The following is a 20,000-nucleotide window of genomic DNA, read 5'->3' as shown; positions in this document are numbered from 1 at the left end:
ATAATTTTTTTGTTTGCTTGTGTTGATAATAGATCTTTCACTCCTCTCTCCTCTCCTTCAGCTAACTGGCTTCAAGATGTAGTAGAAGTAGTAGTAGTAGTAGTAGTAGTAGAAGTAATAGTAGTAGTAGTAGTAGAAGTAGTAGTAAAATCTATTCCCTACACAGCACCTCCTCAAATCTTGACACCACAGCAGGACCCACAAGACCCACACAGCACCCACAGCGCGCCCCACAGCACACCACCCCAACCCTTCACAGCACCTCACCGACAGCCTTGGGACTGCAAAAACACCTTGAAAAACCGCAAAACACCCTTGAAAAACCGCAAAATTTCACTACAGACTGACTGCCGACCACCACCGCTGCCTCTCCTGTATAAGCGACAGAACAAAAGATGCGTATCTCTTTACCGTGGTCTGACGCGTTCCGATTCTTGAGTTCCAGCATCCTCACTATAGATTCCAGCGTCTCTACCCTTGACTGGCACTTTTTCTTCTCTTCCTCCATGCCATCCTCAAGTTCCAGCAGTTTCTGAAAGGTGGATAAGTGGATAAGTGGATAGATACAGCCATTAATGATAACAGAAGTGGTGGAAGAGATAGATAGATAGATAAGTGGATGCTGGGTTAAGAAATATATAAATAAATAATGATTGGTGATGAGGTTAGTGAAAGATGCCAAAAAATGATGAAAACCTTATTTTATTTCATTTATTTATCGGTGGGTATAAGCGACACGAAGGAAGCAAGGGACGAAGATACAGAAGAGCGCGTTGGAGAAGTATAAGCGACGCAAGTGAGGGAAGGAAAGAAGGAAGGAAGATATAGAAGAGGATATTGAAGAAGTATAAGCGACGCGAATGAGGGAAGGAAAGAAGGAAAAAATAAGACGTAGGAAAGAATATTGGAGAAGAGAAGTATAAGCGAAACGAATGAAGAAGAGAAAGAAGGAAAGAATATGCATAAAATTGAGGCTATTGCAGAAGTATAAGCGTCACGAAGAAAGGAAGGCACAGAAACATAAGCGACACAAACAAACGCCAAAGTAAGATGCAGAAAACCGACCATAACGCGAAAGTATAAGCGCCACGAAGGAACAAAGCAAGAAAGGAGCAAAACACACTGTATTTTGCAGAACTATAAGCGCCACGAACACTCACCTGCTCGGAGGCCTTACGCAGCTGTTTCTCGCGCTCGTACTGTGTCACCAGCTGTTCGTTATCCTCTCGCAGCAGCTCCACCTCCACCTGAGTGACGATAACAGTGGCAGAAGAGGAACAGTAAATTCTAAACTAACCTAACCTTACCTAACTTAATTAAACATTGACTAATTTAACAATAAGCTGCAAAATAGAGGCTTAATTCTCCAGACACACCCTAAAAACCCTAAAAAAACCTCCCTAACAGCAACAGTAATACCAAATAAGTAACCAAACCCTTAACAAACCCTAAACAACACATACCATGGACCGCCCCCCGCCCCAAGACCCCGTCAAACGCCCCCACACACCTCATGCTCCTGGTTCTCGGTGTAGGCAAGATCCAGACACTCCAGGATGTTGACTACCAACGGCATGAGGTCCTTAACGACATCCTCATCGTACCGGCCAATCATCCGCTCGAATTCTTGATAAATGCTGCCGGCGAGGGACTGAACCTTCTCCGACATGACGACATGGGACTCGTCATGGGAGTTGTACACTGTCTCCCCATCCAGAAGGTCCATGGTGGCGGTGGTGGTGGTTACTGTGGGAGGAATGGGAGGGGAGAGAGTTGTGGGGTGATTAATGGGGTGTTTGTTAAGGCAATAGGTGCGGTTTGATAAATGTGGTGTTTTTTTGGTTCGTTTTGGGTGATTTAAATGATCGTTGTATGTGTCGGAAGGGGGAAACGAGGGAATTATATTATTTATGTTCGTTTGTTTGTTTGTTTGTGCTTTTTTGTGGTGGTGGTGGTGGTGGTGGTGGTTGTTTACTGTGTGGGGGGGGGGGGTATAAGCAATTAAAGTATAAATGATTGTGTTTTTCAGTCTCTTCCTTCTAGTCTACTGTGATTCGCAGGCCTGTTGTCGTTGTTGTTGTTGTTGTTATTGTTGTTACCGCAGCGTAGGAAATTAATTCAATAGGTAACTAACATCACAACCATTATTTAAATATTTCTCGTTATTTTTTCCCCTCCTTTCTGCGGTCCGTGCCGAGGAGCCGCGCCCCCCACCTGCCCCCTGAGCCCCCCCTGCTACCCGCCCCCTGTCCCCTGAGTTCTGAGCCCTGTCACTTGCCCCCTAAGCCCCCCTGCTACCCACCCCCCGAGGCCCCCGTCACCTGCTACCTGTCCCCCAGTCATCCACCCTGTCACCCCCCCCCCCCTGTCACCCCCACCAGGTAAGATAAGCTGCCTGGTGTACCCTCTTTCTGTACAGCCAAAGTGAAGGCCCCCTGCTGCTCACACACACACACACACACACACACACACACACACACACACACACACACACAGCCACACCCTAGGATGATATAAGAAGGGATGCATTGGTTTAAAAGGCTAACAATCTTAAAAATGTAGCGGTAGTTAAGATATTTTCTAGTAATTAAAGGGTTATGATAGTGGTACAGCTGCTGCTTCTGTAAACAACAACAACAACAAACAAACAAACAAACAAGAATATTAACATTGAGATATTTAATGAAAGGGGCGAAAAAATAAATGCAGTAACTTATATTAGACCAAAAAAAAAAAAAAAAACGAAAAAAAATGAAAAAAAAAGTATAAATTTGTAGATAATGAAATAAAAAAATGGAAAAAAAACGATAATTAAAGGGAAAACCAACACAGGACGTAGGAAAACTCGCCAAGGAACACCCAGATTACCTTCCCCTCCTTAAACAAATAAATAATAAAGATTTCACGCCCCAAAAATCTATATTTATAACACACTCACCCCAATTCGCCCAAAACAAGAAAAATAACTGCAAACCAAACCAAAATAACCCAAAAAAACAACATCGCTTCCTTGAACTAACCAAAAAATGAACGAAAAACGACAAAAACAACAATACGGATTCTAAATTTCTCCGTACTGGGTTATTTATTGACCTGACCGCAAAGATGACCCCCAAAACGCAACCAGGGGCTCAAAATCTCACAAAAAACAAAACAACAACAACAACAAGCAAAGCAAGGGATGAGTCACGTCAGGTTCCTTACAAGAAATATTTTCTTAGTGTTTTCCTTCACTGGAGACGCTAAACGGGCACATTTCTCCACTTTTCCTCGCTCTCCGCCTTATTTCCTGGGGTTTGCGTGCGTGTGCGTGTGCGCGGAGGGTTGCTCGACGTGTGCAGGTGTGGCAGATATCGCGGGCAGGTGTGGGCGAGGAATAATTAAGGAAAATGTAACTGTAAACACTGCCAGTCACGAACGGCCATTGTCAACACTCACTCTCTCTCTCTCTCTCGCTCGAGGTTCCAATAATTCTTTACTTGTTTTTTTTATTTTGTTTTCTTGGGTTGGTTTGTGTGTTTTTTATTGTTTTGAAAATTATTTGCTGTGTTTTTCTTATTTTTTCGCCGTTTGAGATGGTCTTATAAGATATTTAGTTTTTTTTCTCTCATTTGTTCTGCTTCTCTGTTTTCTTTCTTTCAGGGTAGATTTATGTATTTTTTTTACGCTTTTTAAATTTATTTGTAGTGTTTTTCTATTTCTTCGTCTTGAATTATGCTTTCGTAAGGCATTTATTTATTTTTTTTATTTGTTTCATTTCTTTGTTATTTTTGGGGGTAAACTAATATATCCCTTATTGCTTTATAATCTATTTTCAGTCTTTCCATATTTTTTCATGCCTTTTTTAAACGTATTTCACCTTATTCTATTCAATATGTCCCTTTTTACATCAATTTTCTTCAACGTATTAATTTCTGACTCTATTTTGTGGTATTTAATTGCTTTATAGTGCATTCATAGCCACCTAGTATATTTCTCCGTTATTCAATATGGTATCCTTGCGTAGGTGACCATTAAAATATTCTGACATAAAGTGACTCATCTGACAACACAAATATTCAAATTTTCGCTCGCTCACCATAACTGTTTCTCAAGGCCACACAGATGCTTAACCGGGCTCTCTAGACAATTTCTTCAGCTAATAATGTATAAATATTGTTAATCTGTCACTGGAACCATAAAAATACCCTTAAAAACCCCGTGTAGCTTTAATTAGAGCCTTTAAGATATAAAGATGCGGGGAGGGTGTTTAAAAGTGCCTGACAGAACCCAAACACGTGATACTGTATTTACCAGAAACTTTCTCCTCCTCTCCTTCATCTGTGGGCATTCTGGGTTCTCCCGCTAATAGCCATGACCTTTGACCTCATCCTGTGTCATTGCCAGCCTTCGGGACACGGTAAAAAGGACCAAAAAATGAGAAAAACTTAGGACACCTGCATTATTTATTTATTTATTTATTTTTCATAATAGTTTCGTTTATTTTATTTGTTTTGAGTTCAGTGCTTCTTCTTCTTCTTCTTTCTTTTTCTTCTTCTTCTTTTTCTTCAGGCTTTTCCATGTAAGGTTCTCTCTCTCTCTCTCTCTCTCTCTCTCTCTCTCTCTCTCTCTCTCTCTCTCTCTCTCTCTCTCTCTCTCTCTCTCAGGTTCTCAAGGGTGTTTTTACGGTTCCAGTGACAGATTAACAACATTTCTACATTACTAACAGGAGAAACACTCTTGAGAACCTTCACTGCTTTGCAAAGGCTGTAGTTGAAGTGACACACGGGTTTTCAAAGGTGTTTTTACGGTTCCAGTGACAGATTAACAAGACTCCTACATTAATACAGCAAAAAACACTTAAAAGGCTGTAGTTGAAGTGACACACGGGTTTTTAAGAGGGTTTTTACGGTTTCAGTGAAAAATTAACAACATTTCTACACTAATACAGCAAAAATACTTGAAAATTAGGCTAGGCGGGGCGAAAGAGATCAAGAACAAGACTTACCTCTCTCTCTCTCTCTCTCTCTCTCTCTCTAGGGATAAAATAAAAATGAAACAGCTTTTTTTTTTCATATATATCTTTTATTATCGGCAACAGAGCACCATGTAACCTTTAATATAAAGCGAGGAAGCAAAAAAATCAAAACAAGATCTAAATATCTGCCAAAGAGAGAGAGAGAGAGAGGGGAAAAAGAAAGAAAGAGAGAGAGAGAAAGAGTAATAATAATAGAAGATGAAATAAAATGACTTAAATGTGAACTATCTTTAAATTCTTGCACATTTTCTTAACTTATGGGGGAAAATATAGCGAGACCCAAAAATGTTAGGCTTATTCCTAAAATTACGTACGATAAAATTAAAATGAACCTTGATACCAGAGAGAGAGAGAGAGAGAGAGAGAGAGAGAGAGAGAGAGAGAGAGAGAGAGAGAGAGAGAGAGAGAGAGAGAGAGAGAGAGAGAACAATATATTACTTCATTATGTAATAGCAGACATACATACATACATATATATATAAAAGCATAAAAGGATATTTCTCTTACTATGCATAGAAGCAGTCATAGTAGTAATAGTAGTAGTTAAATATTGAGTAGTCTGCAGTAAAATATATATATAAACAGCAGATAATAGTAATAATAGTAATAGTAATAGTAGCAGTAGTAGTAGTAGTAATAAATTGAGCTTTTCAATAATATTATAAACACAGCACGGGTTATGGGTGTGGCAGAGGCGCGGCGGGTGTCTGTGGGCCTCGGGGCGGTGGGGGGGCGCTGCTCCCTGTACTGGGGGGCTCGGGAGGGGCAGGGGGGCAGTGCAAGTGTTTTTGTCGTATATTTAAAGGAATGAAGCTCCAAAATTTGCTTCACTGATGCTAAAACCTCACACACACACACGCACACGCACACACGCACACACACGCATTACTATATATATATTAGCATATATAAAATGTGTGTACGTATGTGTTTACCTCTCAAACGTACATGAGAAGGATGCCATGTGCGGATTTATACGTACATGTGTGTGTGTGTGTGTGTGTGTGTGTTTAGCCCCGCCACACTCATACTTAAGAGCTAACGTACATACAAACACACACATAGGAGGAACAACATGATGGCTTTAAACGTAATTAAATATTTAAAGAGAGATAAGAAGAAATACACCAATAATTTAAAAAGAATAAATTAAGAAAGAAAGAGTTTTAAACTATCTTCCTCGAAAAAACTTTGACCTTTTTCAAACAGACGCGTGGGATATTCTTCGTTTGTTTTTCGTTTGTTTTCCTTTGTGATGCCTCTGTCTGGATGCGTTGGTCCCGAAAATCATTGAAACGAGAGAGAGAGAGAGAGAGAGAGAGAGAGAGAGAGAGAGAGAGAGAGAGAGAGAGAGAGAATGTAAATAACTAGATAAGCTGAGAGGGACGGAATAAATAAATAAATAATAATAAAAGTATTTTAGTAGTAGTTGTAGTAGTAGTAGTAGGAAAGAAAAAGAGAAAATAAATATTAATAACGATAGAGATAGTAGTAATAGTAATAATTGACAGTAATAATAAGAAAACACTCACACGTACACACTCACATACATACACACACGCACACACACACACACGCACAGAAAGGGACACATTTAAGAATATTTAAGGGACCCCTGAGGACCTTTAAAGAAAACGGAGCTCAACCACCATCACCACCACCGTCGGCGCCAGGGGAAGCACGGGGCGGCGCGGTGGGGCGGGGTGGCGTTCGTGATAGCTCCATAATAAGCTCTTCACTCTTCACTCGTCCTTGAATCTTTTGTATAGTGATTGTACGTAGGTGAAGACGCATTTCCAGTCAGGTTTCTTCATCATGACCATGTCCTCTACGTCCAGCAAGGGCATCACACCAGCTCTCTCACTGCAACGGGATTACAATTCAGTACACAAGCAAATTTCAATCTACCTTACTCTGCTTAATTATATAACAATAGGTGTATCACTCACTAACTCAACAAAACATCACATATTAATTTAGTCATAGGAAGCTTCACAATTCAAATCTATTAAAGAATATAAATGAACTTGCTGTGATCTTGGGCTTAAAAAAAATATTGGAACAGCCACCGCGGAATGTACAAAATAAATAAACATAAGTAAATAAATAGATAAATAAATAAAATAGAAAATTAAATAAAAAAATAAATAAAATCCTACTCAATCTATTTTTTTTTTAGTTTCCGAGTTAAGATTATCGATAATTTAAGGATAAGTGTGTTGAAGCCTCCCTCCTGAAAGAGTTCAAGTCATAGGAAGGAGGAAAACACAGAAGCTGGCAGGGAGTTCAGGAGTTTACCAGTGAAAGAGATGAAAGATTGGGGATACTGGTTAACTCTTGCACTAGGGAGGTGGACAGAATAGTGGTGAAAGACTGAGAATACTGGTTAACTCTTGCACTAGGGAGGTGGACAGAATAGTGGTGAAAGACTGAGAATACTGGTTAACTCTTGCACTAGGGAGGTGGACAGAATAGTGGTGAAAGACTGAGAATACTGGTTAACTCTTGCACTAGGGAGGTGGACAGAATAGTGGTGAAAGACTGAGAATACTGGTTAACTCTTGCACTGGGGAGGTGGACAGAATAGTGGTGAAAGACTGAGAATACTGGTTAACTCTTGCACTAGGGAGGTGGAGAAAATAGTGGTGAAAGACTGAGAATACTGGTTAACTCTTGCACTGGGGAGGTGGACAGAATAGTGGTGAAAGACTGAGAATACTGGTTAACTCTTGCACTAGGGAGGTGAACAGAATAGTGGTGAAAGACTGAGAATACTGGTTAACTCTTGCACTAGGGAGGTGGACAAAATAGTGGTGAAAGACTGAGAATACTGGTTAACTCTTGCACTAGGGAGGTGGACATAAGTGATGAAAGACAACGAAAAAAAAAAAACGAAAGAAACATTAGTAACAATAACAGGACTAATAATAACACTCCAAAAAGCATCGTTCAACACCAGTAGGCATCGTTCATACTTACTCAGCAACACGGAAAGCAAGTTCAAAGTTATAACGTCTGTTTTTGGGGTTCAGCTTATCAAAGTCGAAGGCATCAGGGTAGAAATGGTGAACAAGAGCACAGAAAGCCATCCCATCGTTCCAACTCGTGCTGAAATTCTCGATCTTCACTCCCTGTAGGTGGTGGTGGTGGTGGTGGTGGTGGTGGTGGAGAGAGGGAGAGGAAAAAAGAGAAATACAATGAGTTATACCGCTAAGGATGCATGATAGGCTACGAGGATGCAAAAACTGTATTCTTAAACGTTTTTTTTTAGTTTATTTTGTATTCTGATAGCGTGTTGTGGAAATAAAGGGGTTTTCAAGGGTGTTTTTCGTGGTTCTGATAGTTTAATAGGCTGCAGTGGACGTTGTTGGGGTTCTCAAGGGTGTTTTTCAAGGTTCTGATAGTTTAACAGGCTGTAGTGGACGTTATTGGGGTTCTCAAGGGTGTTTTTCAAGGTTCTGATAGTTTAACAGGCTGCAGTGGAAGTTGTTGGGGTTCTCAAGGGTGTTTTTTTGTGGTTCTGATAGTTTAATAAGAACCAAAACGTTTCAGAATACGAGAGAGAGAGAGAGAGAGAGAGAGAGAGAGAGAGAGAGAGAGAGAGAGAATTTTAACCTAAGTTGTTTCATTGTATTATTAAAAGAAAATAGACAAAGAAGAACTGATAAATAATAATAAAAATAATAATAATAATAATAATAATAATAATTCTTGAGAGAGAGAGAGAGAGAGAGAGAGAGAGAGAGAGAGAGAGAGAGAGAGAGAGAGAGAGAGAGAGAGAGAGAGAGAGAGAGAGAGAGAGAGTTATAAAAAAAATAAGGAAAAATATTAAAAAAAAAGTAAAAGCACATTGAAAAAAATAATAAGATAAAATAAAAATAAGATTAGAAAATAAACAACAACAAAACAAACAAACAAATTAATATACACATGCAAAATAAAAAAAAATCCCAACATTCCAATTTTTCTATTTTTGGTTCTATTTTTGCTATTTTTACATTTTTAAATCAAACATTAATGAACTAGTAGGAATTGGGCTAGTTATTGGGCTATGTTTGAGCCGTGCGGGTGAATTGGGCTATTTTCTATACCCGTGCTCTAATGTTGGGCTATTAAGATACAGGGTGTGTCATAAGGTGCGTGGCAGTAACTGAGGCTGGTGAGGACACGGACACACGGACACACGGCTAAACTGATGCTATTTTTCTGTTTTTTTCTCTCTCATATACCTAATCTCTCAATCTTCTTAATCTTAATCTTGATCTTAATCTTGATCTTGATATCTTTCATTCATTCAGTCGCTGTTCAGTTTACAGTGAACGCATCAGTCTAGCAGTTACCGTGTGTCTGTGTTATCACTTCCCTCACTGCTAGACACACACAGACAGGCTAAACTAATACTAATAATAGGACATGCATATTTGTTTGAAGCCAGGCTGTTGGGAAGGAGACAAGTTGAAAATACGCGCGCAATGTTTATATTCTTCCCGTTTTCTTCCGCGATTATTTTAAGGGTGTCTCTCGTATTCTGTCTGACTTGTTATTATTGTTATTTTTTAAGTGACAGTGGATTGTATGGGAAAATTGTTTTTTTTTAAGTAAATCTGTTTATTTTTTCGTTTGTCCTTGTTTATTTGCTTTTTTTAATGCTATTTATTATTTTTTATGTATTTTTATCTATTATTATTATTATTATTATTATTATTATTATTATTATCATCATCATCATCATCATCATCATCATTATTACGAGCACTAACAATGGTAATAATGAAAAAATACATTTAAGATACAAAAATCTGAATACTTTCCTTCAATAGGCCTAAATATTTCACTTCCCACCATTAGGCCTACAAAAAAGAGCCTCCCAGCCTGGCGGTCACACGCACACAAACGTACGTATGCATGCTACACAACTGAAAGCAATGTGTACATGAAGCTATACATACAAACGCACACACAAGCACAAATTTCCATAACGTGTGTGTATATGCGTGTATGTGTGTGTGTGTGTATGTATTTACAATATATACACCACGCCTAGGCCTATGGAAAGTTATATAGGCCTCTCAAAGGACAGAATTGGCAAGGGGAAGATTGTATATATATTTCTTGTAATTTCCTTAGTGTTTTAAGCATTCTATTTTAGGTGACTGTTAATTGAAGCGTCACAGCAAAGAAAACGCGGAAGAAAGATATGTACAAGAATTTTCAGTAAGCGTACGAGAGTTGAGTTAGCTTGCACCTCCGTTTTCTTTTCCTCCTTTTTTTTTATCCCATTTTCTCAACAAACCTTCCATTTATCAATATTCTGCCATGTTTAACTCGCTCTTTTGTTTATTTTTTGTTTTATTTTAGATTTTTTATGATTCTCTATCTCCCTGTTATCAATTTTCTCTCTTCTTCATCTTCGTTGTTGTTATAAATCATTTCTCTTCACTGTGTGGTGGTGGTGGTGGTGGTGGTGTGGTGTGGTGTGGCGCCCCTTGCCTCAGTCTCGTGATGGGGGTGGCAAAACAGAGAGAGAGAGAGAGAGAGAGAGAGAGAGAGAGAGAGAGAGAGAGAGAGAGAGAGAGAGAGAGAGAGAGAGAGAGAGAGAGAGATTATTTCACACCCAAAAAACACGCAGATGCAGGGAGAGTGAGAGGGAGAGGTGGAAGAGAGAGAGAGAGTGATGTGGAGCAAGGTGGATGAGCAGGTGGAAGACATGAGTAAGGGGTGGAGGCAGTGGAGGTAACTGTGGATGATGTGGAAGAGTAAGTGGGGGTGGCAGTGAAGTGGCGGCGCACGTACGGATGGATAAATGAAAAGTGGAGGGCGTGAGTGGAGGTATTTGTGAAGGTGGAATGAGTGGATGAAAGGTGGAGGGGTAACTGGAAGGCTCAGTGGAGATGTGGACAGGTGGATGTGAGTATGTGGGGTGACTGCTTGGGTGACTGCTTGGGTGACTGCTTGGGTGACTGCTTGGGTGACTACTTGGGTGACTGCGTGGGTGACTGCTTGGGTGACTGCTTGGGTGACTGCTTGGGTGACTGCTTGGGTGACTGCGTGGGTGACTGCTTGGGTGACTGCTTGGGTGACTGCTTGGGTGACTGCTTGGGTGACTGCGTGGGGTGACTGCTTGGGTGACTGCTTGGGTGACTGCTTGGGTGACTGCTTGGGGTGACTGCGTGGGTGACTGCTTGGGTGACTGCGTGTGGGTGACTGCGGGGGTGACTGCGTTGGGTGACTGCGTGGGATGACTGCTTGGGTGACTGCGTGGGGTGACTGCTTGGGTGACTGCGTGGGTGACTGCTTGGGTGACTGCGTGGGATGACTGCTTGGGTGACTGCGTGGGGGTGACTGCGTGGGGGTGACTGCGTGGGGGTGACTGCGTGGGGTGACTGCGTGGGTGACTGCGTGGGGTGACTGCTTGTGTGACTGCTTGGGTGACTGCTTGGGTGACTGCTTGTGTGACTGCTTGGGTGACTGCGTGGGGTGACTGCTTGGGTGACTGCGTGGGGTGACTGCGTGGGGTGACTGCGTGGGGTGACTGCGTTGGGTGACTGCTTGGGTGACTGCTTGGGTGACTGCTTGGGTGACTGCTTGGGTGACTGCTTGGGTGACTGCTTGGGTGACTGCGTGGGGGTGACTGCGTGGGGTGACTGCGTGGGGTGACTGCTTGGGTGACTGCGTGGGGTGACTGCTTGGGTGACTGCTTGGGTGACTGCGTGGGGGTGACTGCGTGGGGTGACTGTTTGGGTGACTGCGTGGGGTGACTGCGGGGGGTGACTGCGTGGGAGGGAGGGAGGAGCAGCACGTATGATTAGCAGGGATACCTTATAATCACGGGTTCTGCACTGACACCAATTCAGAAGTAAATCCTTGACGCTCGAGGCGCTGCGAGTCAGTTGAGAGGACAGCTGGAAAAGAGGGGCACTCACACCACCAGCAGGAGGAGGACCGCCCTTGCCACTGTAGGAAGGGAGGAAGAGTTGAAGCGAGCGAGGAGGCCGTGTGGGCGTGCGTGCGGGCGTGGTGGATTAATGCAAAGAATAACATGCAAATGCCGCCTAATTGGGTTGTTTGGGTTGGTCAGTGAATGTCTGGTGTACCCTCCAATAGCTGTTTGGGTCCCTTGTCTTCTCCTCCAATCATATTTCAGCTTCCGTAGTTCAGTTACTTAATATTTTGGCGTAGTATTAAAAACCGCTGCAATTCTTTCAATATGGCCAATTTCAGAATTCCGTAGAGGCGCCCAGCAGACCGTTCCTCCAGACAGTAATGTATTAGTCATGTTAAACTGTCACTACAACCGTAAAAACACCCTTGAAATCTTGCGCACCCTTAACTACACAGTATGACCCCTGGAACCAAGGCTTGTACTTGACCCCACACCTGTACCAAACCTTCACTGTTCCAAAGGCTCTAGCTGGTGACACACGGACCTCTGATGGTGTTTTTACGGTTGTAGTGACAGATTAACAAGATTCCTACATCACCAACTGGAAAAGCACTCTTGGTAACCGTTTGCAAGCCATCACAGTGAGAAAAAGATTAAAATTTTTGGATATCAGTCAATTTGTGTATGTAAAACGCTTTTTAAACACTAACAAGCCAATTCACAAACTTCAGAGTGGGAGGAGGGACCCAGGAACGCAAACAGCTGGGGGAGGACTCAGTCAAGTGGTCTACAGATGTTCGTCAGGTCAGAGGTACACCTGATCCAAACGAACAGTGAAGGTGAGACAAGTGGGGTTCCTCAGGGCAGCACCGCCTCTGATTGTCACTTGTCCGGTCGTCAGTGCGTGTATGTGTCTGAGTGTATGTGTGTATGTATGTGTGTGTGTGTGTGTATGTGTGTGTGTGTCCCTTACAATACAGATGAACTATATTACAAGCTTGTGGGGTACCTGCTATTCCATCTATATAACTTCTACAACACTACATTATGAAGATGCAGGTGTGTGTGTGTGTGTGTGTGTGTGTGTGTGTGTGTGTGTGTGTGTGTGTGTGTGTGTGTGTGTGTGTGTGTGTGTGTGTGTGTGTGTGTGTGTGTTGTTATTCTGTACACTAACTTAAAAGGGATGAGAGAGAGAGAGAGAGAGAGAGAGAGAGAGAGAGAGAGAGAGAGAGAGAGAGAGAGAGAGAGAGAGAGAGAGAGAGAGAGAGAGAGAGAGAGAGAGAGAGAGAGAGAGAGCGCTAAGTGCATGTGATTATATACCTTTTGTTCATAGTCTGCTGTGACTCGCTTACAGAAGTTTAAAATGATGGTTTTCACGGCAGTTGCATTAAGTCTTATAATGGGCAGTGCCAGGGCGAAGGGGCTGGGGGGAGGGACGGCATGGAACAGTGAAACAAGTAATATTATGACTGTACAAGAAGGAACACTATACTAAATTTATCAATATAGATTCAGACTGGGCCACAGCTGATTACCAAGAGGGAGTCATCTGGACACAGGGACAGGGAAGGAGGGAACTGAGAGGGAACTGAGAGGGACATAAAGATTGGACAATTTAAACAAGGAATAGAGGAATGAAGAATTTGGACAAGGAAGGAAGGAACTGAGAGAACATGAAAATGGATTCACCAATTTAAACAAGAGATAGAAAGTTGGACTGCAAATTTTAAGGAACAGGAAAAGATTTGGACGGACGGCTGACACTTTGACTCGTAGAAGTGAAGGACGACAGAAAATGTTGGACAGAAAGGATATATGGACTGCAAATACGAAGGGAAAGAATTTAAAGGGAAAATTTTGGATAGAAAGACTTAAATGAGTATAAATTTGAAGAAGAGGGAAAAAATTGGACAGGAAAACTTAATTAATCGTAAATCTGAAGAAGAGGGGAAAAAAATTGAACAGGAAAACTATTTTAGATTACAAACTGAAGGGAGGAAACGAAAAAAGAAAAGAAAAATGAATCTTTACTAAACTGACCGTAGTTTAGTAGCGAAGGAAAAGGGAAGGAAGAAATTTTGAACGGGCAACACAACCATGAACTTCTGAGAGGAATTGAAGGGGAATCGAACAACAAATATGTACATGTAAACTTCTGGCTGCGTGTGCGTCTCTGCCACGTGTGTACCTGTGTGCGTAATGCAAGAAACCAAAGTACGTACATAAGATTCCGTGTACACTTAATGGTTATGAAAAGTTTACACATGTATGTATCTCCTGTGTGCACCGGTGTGTCTGGTCAGGTCTGCTTGCTGTGTGCACCTCCTCCGTGCGTGTGTACATGTGTGTGTGGTCCTGGATACATACACAGAAATCTATATCATTAAAATACAGTCTATTTTTTCTCCTCCTCCTCCTCTTTCTCTATCTCTAAATATACATTGCTTATTATCTATTAAATGTACATAAATACTTATCTATACATCCATTAATATTTATCAAACACATCCCAGTACACTCACACACACATACGCACAACTCTACACCTTCACTACAAGCCCAAGTCATTGCAACGTTCATATAGTGTCCATATATACACATTTATATAAAAAAAAAAAAACATTTCCCTGTTTCTGATAAGTGATGTACAGTTGTGGTCAAAAGTCCTAAACACATTAAGTACTTCCACTGTGCTTTGTGTTCTCTCTCTCTCTCTCTCTCTCTCTCTCTCTCTCTCTCTCTCTCTCTCTCTCTCTCTCTCTCTCTCTCTCTCTCTCAATCTTTCGCCCTCTGATGTGTTAAGGTTCTCAAGTTTTCGTAAGGTTTTCATCACAGCGGAAGGTCAGGCGTGAGTCTGGCGTTCCCTTAGCTCTGTTCTTTCACCAAGGCTGTTTTTCAAGGTCACAGACACGGTCGGTGATGTTCTCAAGGGTGTTTTTTTGTAATAAAGGTTGGGAATTTTTGTTAATCTATCAATGAAATCTTGAAAACTCCACTGAAAATTCTGGTAGGTTACAGTGGGCCCTGTTAAACTGTCACTGGAACCATGAAAACACCCTTGAGAACCCCAGCACCTGCCAAACACCTGCCAAACACACGTAGCTAAGACAAAAACACTAAAAAAAACCCCCACAATTTGTATATATGGAGAGAACACAAAATACGATAGAAGAATATGAAAGAAAATAAATAAAATGTGCATGACTTTTGACCGCAACTGTACAAGGGCTAATGAGAGATAGTATATCGAGGCTGTCTGCAAGATGAAGGTGTCGGATGAGTACCAGGTGGAGTGTAACAGTGAAATGCAAGGGAAGTTTAAATCTGTAAGGGAAATCAAGGTAAGGGAAACAGATTACAATGTTTAGCAAGAATGATAAAGAAAGAAGAGGAAGGTGAAAGAAAAACGATGATAAAACACAGGAATAGAAGGAAATTTGAATTGTATTTTGGTTATATATATATATAAAATGGATGTTTAATCTGGATACGACAGAGAGAGAGAGAGAGAGAGAGAGAGAGAGAGAGAGAGAGAGAGAGAGAGAGAGAGAGAGAGAGAGAGAGAGAGAGAGAGAGAGAGAGAGACATCCTACTTAACCTCTATCTCACAAATTTAAAGGGATTTCTAACCTATAGAAATTATTCCTAACCTAACACTTAGCTAACACAGTAGTAAGGGGATGTACAGTCGACACCACAAGTCCTTAACACAGACGCTTGCTACCGTAACACCTTCATTCTGCCTCTCCTCTCTGTCTTCACGCAAATCTGATATATTGACCTCAGATTTAATTCTATTTCAACAAGTGGGGTTTGCAATGTGACCTGTGGTGTTGACTTTGCATTAATGTATAAAAAAATAATAGAAATACTGCAATTAATGGGTGTTATTAATTTTCTGTTTTGTCTGAAAAATAGAGGAATGAATAAATTATGTGAATTGATAAATAACGGGGAAAAAAAAGATAGATTTCAAGAAGGCATGACAGAAACTGCATTGTACTTTATAAAACCCTCAACAGACAGTCACCAGTGGCAAGTCTGTGGGTGTAGTTAAGCTAATCATTTCGTAGTTAAGAAAGGTAAACAAACATTCTCGGGAAACCAACAGACAAACAAACAGCACTTGAGTTATGAATACTGCTTAAAATCTCTCCAAAAAATGACATCACAAACCCAGAATAGTAGTAGTAGTAGTAGTAGTAGTAGTAGTAGAAGTACCCAATTATACAGACGAGTAATTATGAAAATATAAACAAAAATAGTGAAATTTGACTGATACACACACATACACACGTAACAACAACAACAACAATAACAACAACAACAGCCACCACCAGGAGAGGCAGTTTGGGTCCATGAAAGCGCCAAGCCTCTTAAAAGCGAGTGGTGTGAATCCAGCCGGGCCGTTCGTGTCAGCACTACCTGTACAGTAAACCCTTTCTGACCCTTCCATCCTTATAAATTCAAGCTTGACTAATGGGGCTTGAAAAATATGCTTCAGATTGTGAGATTGGAGAGGAAAAAATGAAAGGAAGCGACTTGGCACTGAAAATCTTTGCAAATGTTTGAAATTTTGGCGTTCTGGGGTTAGAAAACGGGACCAGGTGAATATCTTACCAAAAAACGTGGCTGTCCTTGGAGTTTTACGTCAGAGAAAGTAACAGGGACGGAAAATGACTGACTATCTTACAAAACAGCCAATTCAAGGTTTTTAGATCAGAGGACGTAAAATTAGAGGTGAAAATGACTGAAAAACTTTAAAAACCAGCCAATTCAAGATTTTTAGACGAGAAAACGTGAAAATGGACGAGAAAATGACTGAAAAATCTTAAAAAAACAGCCAATTCATTATTTTTAGACCGGAAAACGAAAAATTAGACCTGAAAATGACTAAAAACTCTTAGAAAACAGCCAATTCATGATTTTTAAGACTACAAAACGTACTTGGATATAAAAATGACTGAAAACTTTAAAAAAAAAGCAGCCAATTCAAGATTTTTAGACCGGAAAACATAAAATTAGATGTGAAAATGACTGAAAATTAAAAAAAAAACAGCCAATTCAAGATTTTTGGCCCAGAAAACGTGAAAATGGACGAAAAATTTGAAAGAATCTTAGAAAGCATAGCCTATTCCGGAGTTTCAGGCTAGACAACGCAAGACTGAGTTGGACAAATTAGTGAGGATTCTTAGAGAAGCAATTTTTAGCCTTCGAGAAGAGAATGAACGAATGAAAAAAAGAAAATAACAATAAGAGAGAGAAGTAGAGCGACATTACTCATCTTAAAAACCAGGATTACACGTCCTCTATTCTGAAAATATGTCTACATCCTACCTACGCTACTTTCCAAAGGCTCTAAATGAAGCTAAATGGGTTTTCAAGGGTGTTTTTACGGTTCTAGTGGAAGATTAACAAGATTTCTTCACTATTAACAAGAGAAACATTTATTTAAAGATTCTAATTGAAGCTACACGGGTTTTCAAGGGTGTTTTTACGGTTCTAGTGGCAGATTAACAAGATTTCTTCACTATTATCAAGAGAAACATTTATTTAAAGATTCTAATTGAAGCTACACGGGTTTTTAAGGGTGTTTTTACGGTTCTAGTGGAAGATTAACAAGATTTCTTCACTATTATCAAGAGAAACAGTTATTTAAAGATTCTAATTGAAGCTACACGGGTTTTTAAGGGTGTTTTTATGGTTCTAGTGGCAGATTAACAAGATTTCTTCACTATTATCAAGAGAAACATTTATTTAAAGATTCTAATTGAAGCTACACGAGTTTTTAAGGTAGTTTTTACGGTTCTAGTGGAAGATTAACAAGATTTCTTCACTATTATCAAGAGAAACAGTTATTTAAAGATTCTAATTGAAGCTACACGAGTTTTTAAGGGTGTTTTTACGGTTCTAGTGGCAGATTAACAAGATTTCTTCACTATTAACAAGATAAACAGTTATTTAAAGATTCTAATTCAAGCTACACGAGTTTTCAAGGGTGTTTTTACGGTTCTAGTGGCAGATTAACAAGATTTCTTCACTATTAACAAGAGAAACATTTATTTAAAGATTCTAATTGAAGCTACACGGGTTTTTAAGGGTGTTTTTACGGTTCTAGTGGAAGATTAACAAGATTTCTTCACCATTAACAAGAGAAACAGTTATTTAAAGATTCTAATTGAAGCTACACGAGTTTTTAAGGGTGTTTTTACGGTTCTAGTGGAAGATTAACAAGATTTCTTCATTACTAACAGGAGAAATAGTCTTGAAAACCCTGCTTCTTATTTACGTGGCCTTAGGAAAACATTTGTGGTGGGAGAACCAAGCGTTAAAGAATTGAGGCTTAATTCTATTCCATTCCTCACCCCCCTCCCTTCCCTTCTTCTCTCCTCCCCTTCCCTCTGCTATTCTCCCCACTTACTTGGCCGGGCGGGGTGACTGTTGTGAGTCTAGCTTCTTAAACTTCTCAAAGGGGGAGGTCTTGGACTTGTCAGCTGCGGGGAGATAGAGAAAATTGAGTTATATTGAAAGTTTTTGAAAGTTTTTGAAAGTTTTTGAAAGTTTTTTGAGGGAGAAAAGAAAATGCACGTTGTTTTTAGAAGGTTTGTGAAGATTTGAAGAGGGAAAATGAGAGAACGGGTTAGATTGTAAGTTTTTGAAAGTTTTTGAAAGTTTTTGAAAGTTTTTTGAGGGAGAAGAGAAAATATGCGTTGGTTTTGAAGTTTAGTGAAGATTTGAAGAGGGAAAATGAGAGAACAGGTTAGATTGTAAGTTTTTGAAAGTTTTTGAAAGTTTTTGAAAGTTTTTGAAAGTTTTTTAAGGGGAAGAAGAGAAAATGTGCGTTGTTTTTTGAAGTTTAGTGAAGATTTGAAGAGCGGAAAATGAGAGAACGGGTTAGATTGGAGATTTTTGAAAGTTTTTGAAAGTTTTTGAAAGTTTTTGAAAGTTTTTGAAAGTTTTTTGAGGGAGAAGAGAAAATGTGCGTTGTTTTTTGAAGTTTAGTGAAGATTTGAAGAGCGGAAAAGGAGAAAATACGTGTTAGTTATGAATATAATGGAAGTTTTTGAAGGTTTTTGAAAGTTTTTGAGGGAGAAAAGAAAATGCACGTTGTTTTTAGAAGTTTTGTGAAAGTTTCAAGAGGGAAAAGAAGAGAGAGTACATGTTAGTTATGAAATTATGAAGAAACCTTTACAGTATACAAGATACAGACTTCTAATACAAACAAACAAACAAACAAACAAACAAACAAACAAACACTAACTTTTGGAGGAGTACGTGGCAACTCTGGAGGAGGAGGAGGAGGAGGAGGTGGAGTAACTGGAGGAGAAGGACTTTTGGGAGTAGGAACCTGTTGGAGGAGGAGGAGGAGGAGGAGGAGGAGGAGGAGGAGGAGGAGGAGGAGGAGGAGGAGGAGGAGGAGGAGGAGGAGGAGACAAAGAAGATGAAAGTAAGTGAAATGAGAGTGAGATAAAGGAGGAGGAGGAGGAGGAGGAGGAGGAGGAGGAGGAGGAGGAGGAGGAGGAGGAGGTGAAGATAAGTTAATAAACAAAAACAAAAAAAACAATTACATGGATAAACAAAACAAATTAAAACACTTTAGAGTTAATTATTCAACACAAATAAACAAACAAACAAACAAACAAACAAACAAACAAACAAACAAAGTTACTCTATTAATTTGAACACACTGTACAAATTATTACTATTACTACTATTATTACTATTATTTAAAATTACATGTCTATTATCAACAATTAATCTCTCTCTCTCTCTCTCTCTCTCTCTCTCTCTCTCTCTCTCTCTCTCTCTCTCTCTCTCTCTCTCTCTCTCTCTCTCTCAGTTAATTCTCTCTCTCTCTCAATCTTTACAAAATAGTTAGTCTCTCTCTCTCTCTCTCTCTCTCTCTCTCTCTCTCTCTCTCTCTCTCTCTCTCTCTCTCTCTCTCTCTCTCTCTCCACACACAAACACACACACGATGCAGTTAATCTCTCTCTCTCTCTCTCAATCTTTACAAAATAGTTAGTCTCTCTCTCTCTCTCTCTCTCTCTCTCTCTCTCTCTCTCTCTCTCTCTCTTACCCTGTGTGGAGCCCCTCAGGTCA

At 40.2% G+C, this 20,000-nt stretch overlaps 3 protein-coding genes across 16 annotated transcripts in view; all 3 read right to left on the bottom strand.

The window, feature by feature from the left end:
• Positions 1-3,458, bottom strand: part of LOC135096521 (C-Jun-amino-terminal kinase-interacting protein 4-like) — a 33,237-nt gene extending 29,779 nt beyond the window's left edge. For all 10 annotated transcript variants that reach the window (XR_010264768.1, XR_010264769.1, XR_010264773.1 and 7 more), the window contains exons 1-4: positions 3,205-3,458; positions 1,511-1,746; positions 1,161-1,247; positions 412-532 (exon numbers count right to left, since the gene is read on the bottom strand). Coding sequence is in view for 1 of the 10 variants with exons in the window: in XM_063998056.1 (XP_063854126.1) it covers positions 412-532; positions 1,161-1,247; positions 1,511-1,726 (424 nt within the window). In the remaining 9 variants the exon portion in view is untranslated. The remainder of the gene's footprint in view (positions 1-411; positions 533-1,160; positions 1,248-1,510; positions 1,747-3,204) is intronic.
• A 1,584-nt stretch (positions 3,459-5,042) lies between these two features.
• LOC135096559 (titin homolog) overlaps positions 5,043-20,000 on the bottom strand; it is an 81,693-nt gene continuing 66,735 nt past the window's right edge. For all 5 annotated transcript variants that reach the window (XM_063998132.1, XM_063998133.1, XM_063998135.1 and 2 more), the window contains 5 exons: positions 19,978-20,000; positions 19,162-19,248; positions 18,322-18,394; positions 7,997-8,148; positions 5,043-6,880 (listed from right to left, as the gene is read on the bottom strand). The exon at positions 19,978-20,000 is cut by the window's right edge and continues 40 nt beyond it. The gene's annotated coding sequence lies outside the window, so the exon portion shown is untranslated. The remainder of the gene's footprint in view (positions 6,881-7,996; positions 8,149-18,321; positions 18,395-19,161; positions 19,249-19,977) is intronic.
• Positions 10,844-20,000, bottom strand: part of LOC135096467 (mucin-1-like) — a 9,552-nt gene continuing 395 nt past the window's right edge. The window contains 6 exon segments of the mRNA XM_063997969.1: positions 10,844-11,655; positions 11,657-11,835; positions 12,342-12,444; positions 13,221-13,323; positions 18,322-18,394; positions 19,978-20,000. The exon segment at positions 19,978-20,000 is cut by the window's right edge and continues 40 nt beyond it. Coding sequence (XP_063854039.1) covers positions 10,990-11,655; positions 11,657-11,835; positions 12,342-12,444; positions 13,221-13,323; positions 18,322-18,394; positions 19,978-20,000 — 1,147 coding nt within the window. The 3' untranslated portion in view covers positions 10,844-10,989.

This window comes from Scylla paramamosain, unplaced genomic scaffold, assembly GCF_035594125.1.
Source record: "Scylla paramamosain isolate STU-SP2022 unplaced genomic scaffold, ASM3559412v1 Contig4, whole genome shotgun sequence".
NCBI classification, from domain to species: Eukaryota; Metazoa; Arthropoda; class Malacostraca; order Decapoda; family Portunidae; genus Scylla; species Scylla paramamosain.
The sequence above is the reverse complement of the archived record's forward strand: the minus strand, read 5'-3'. Positions and strand labels throughout refer to the sequence as shown.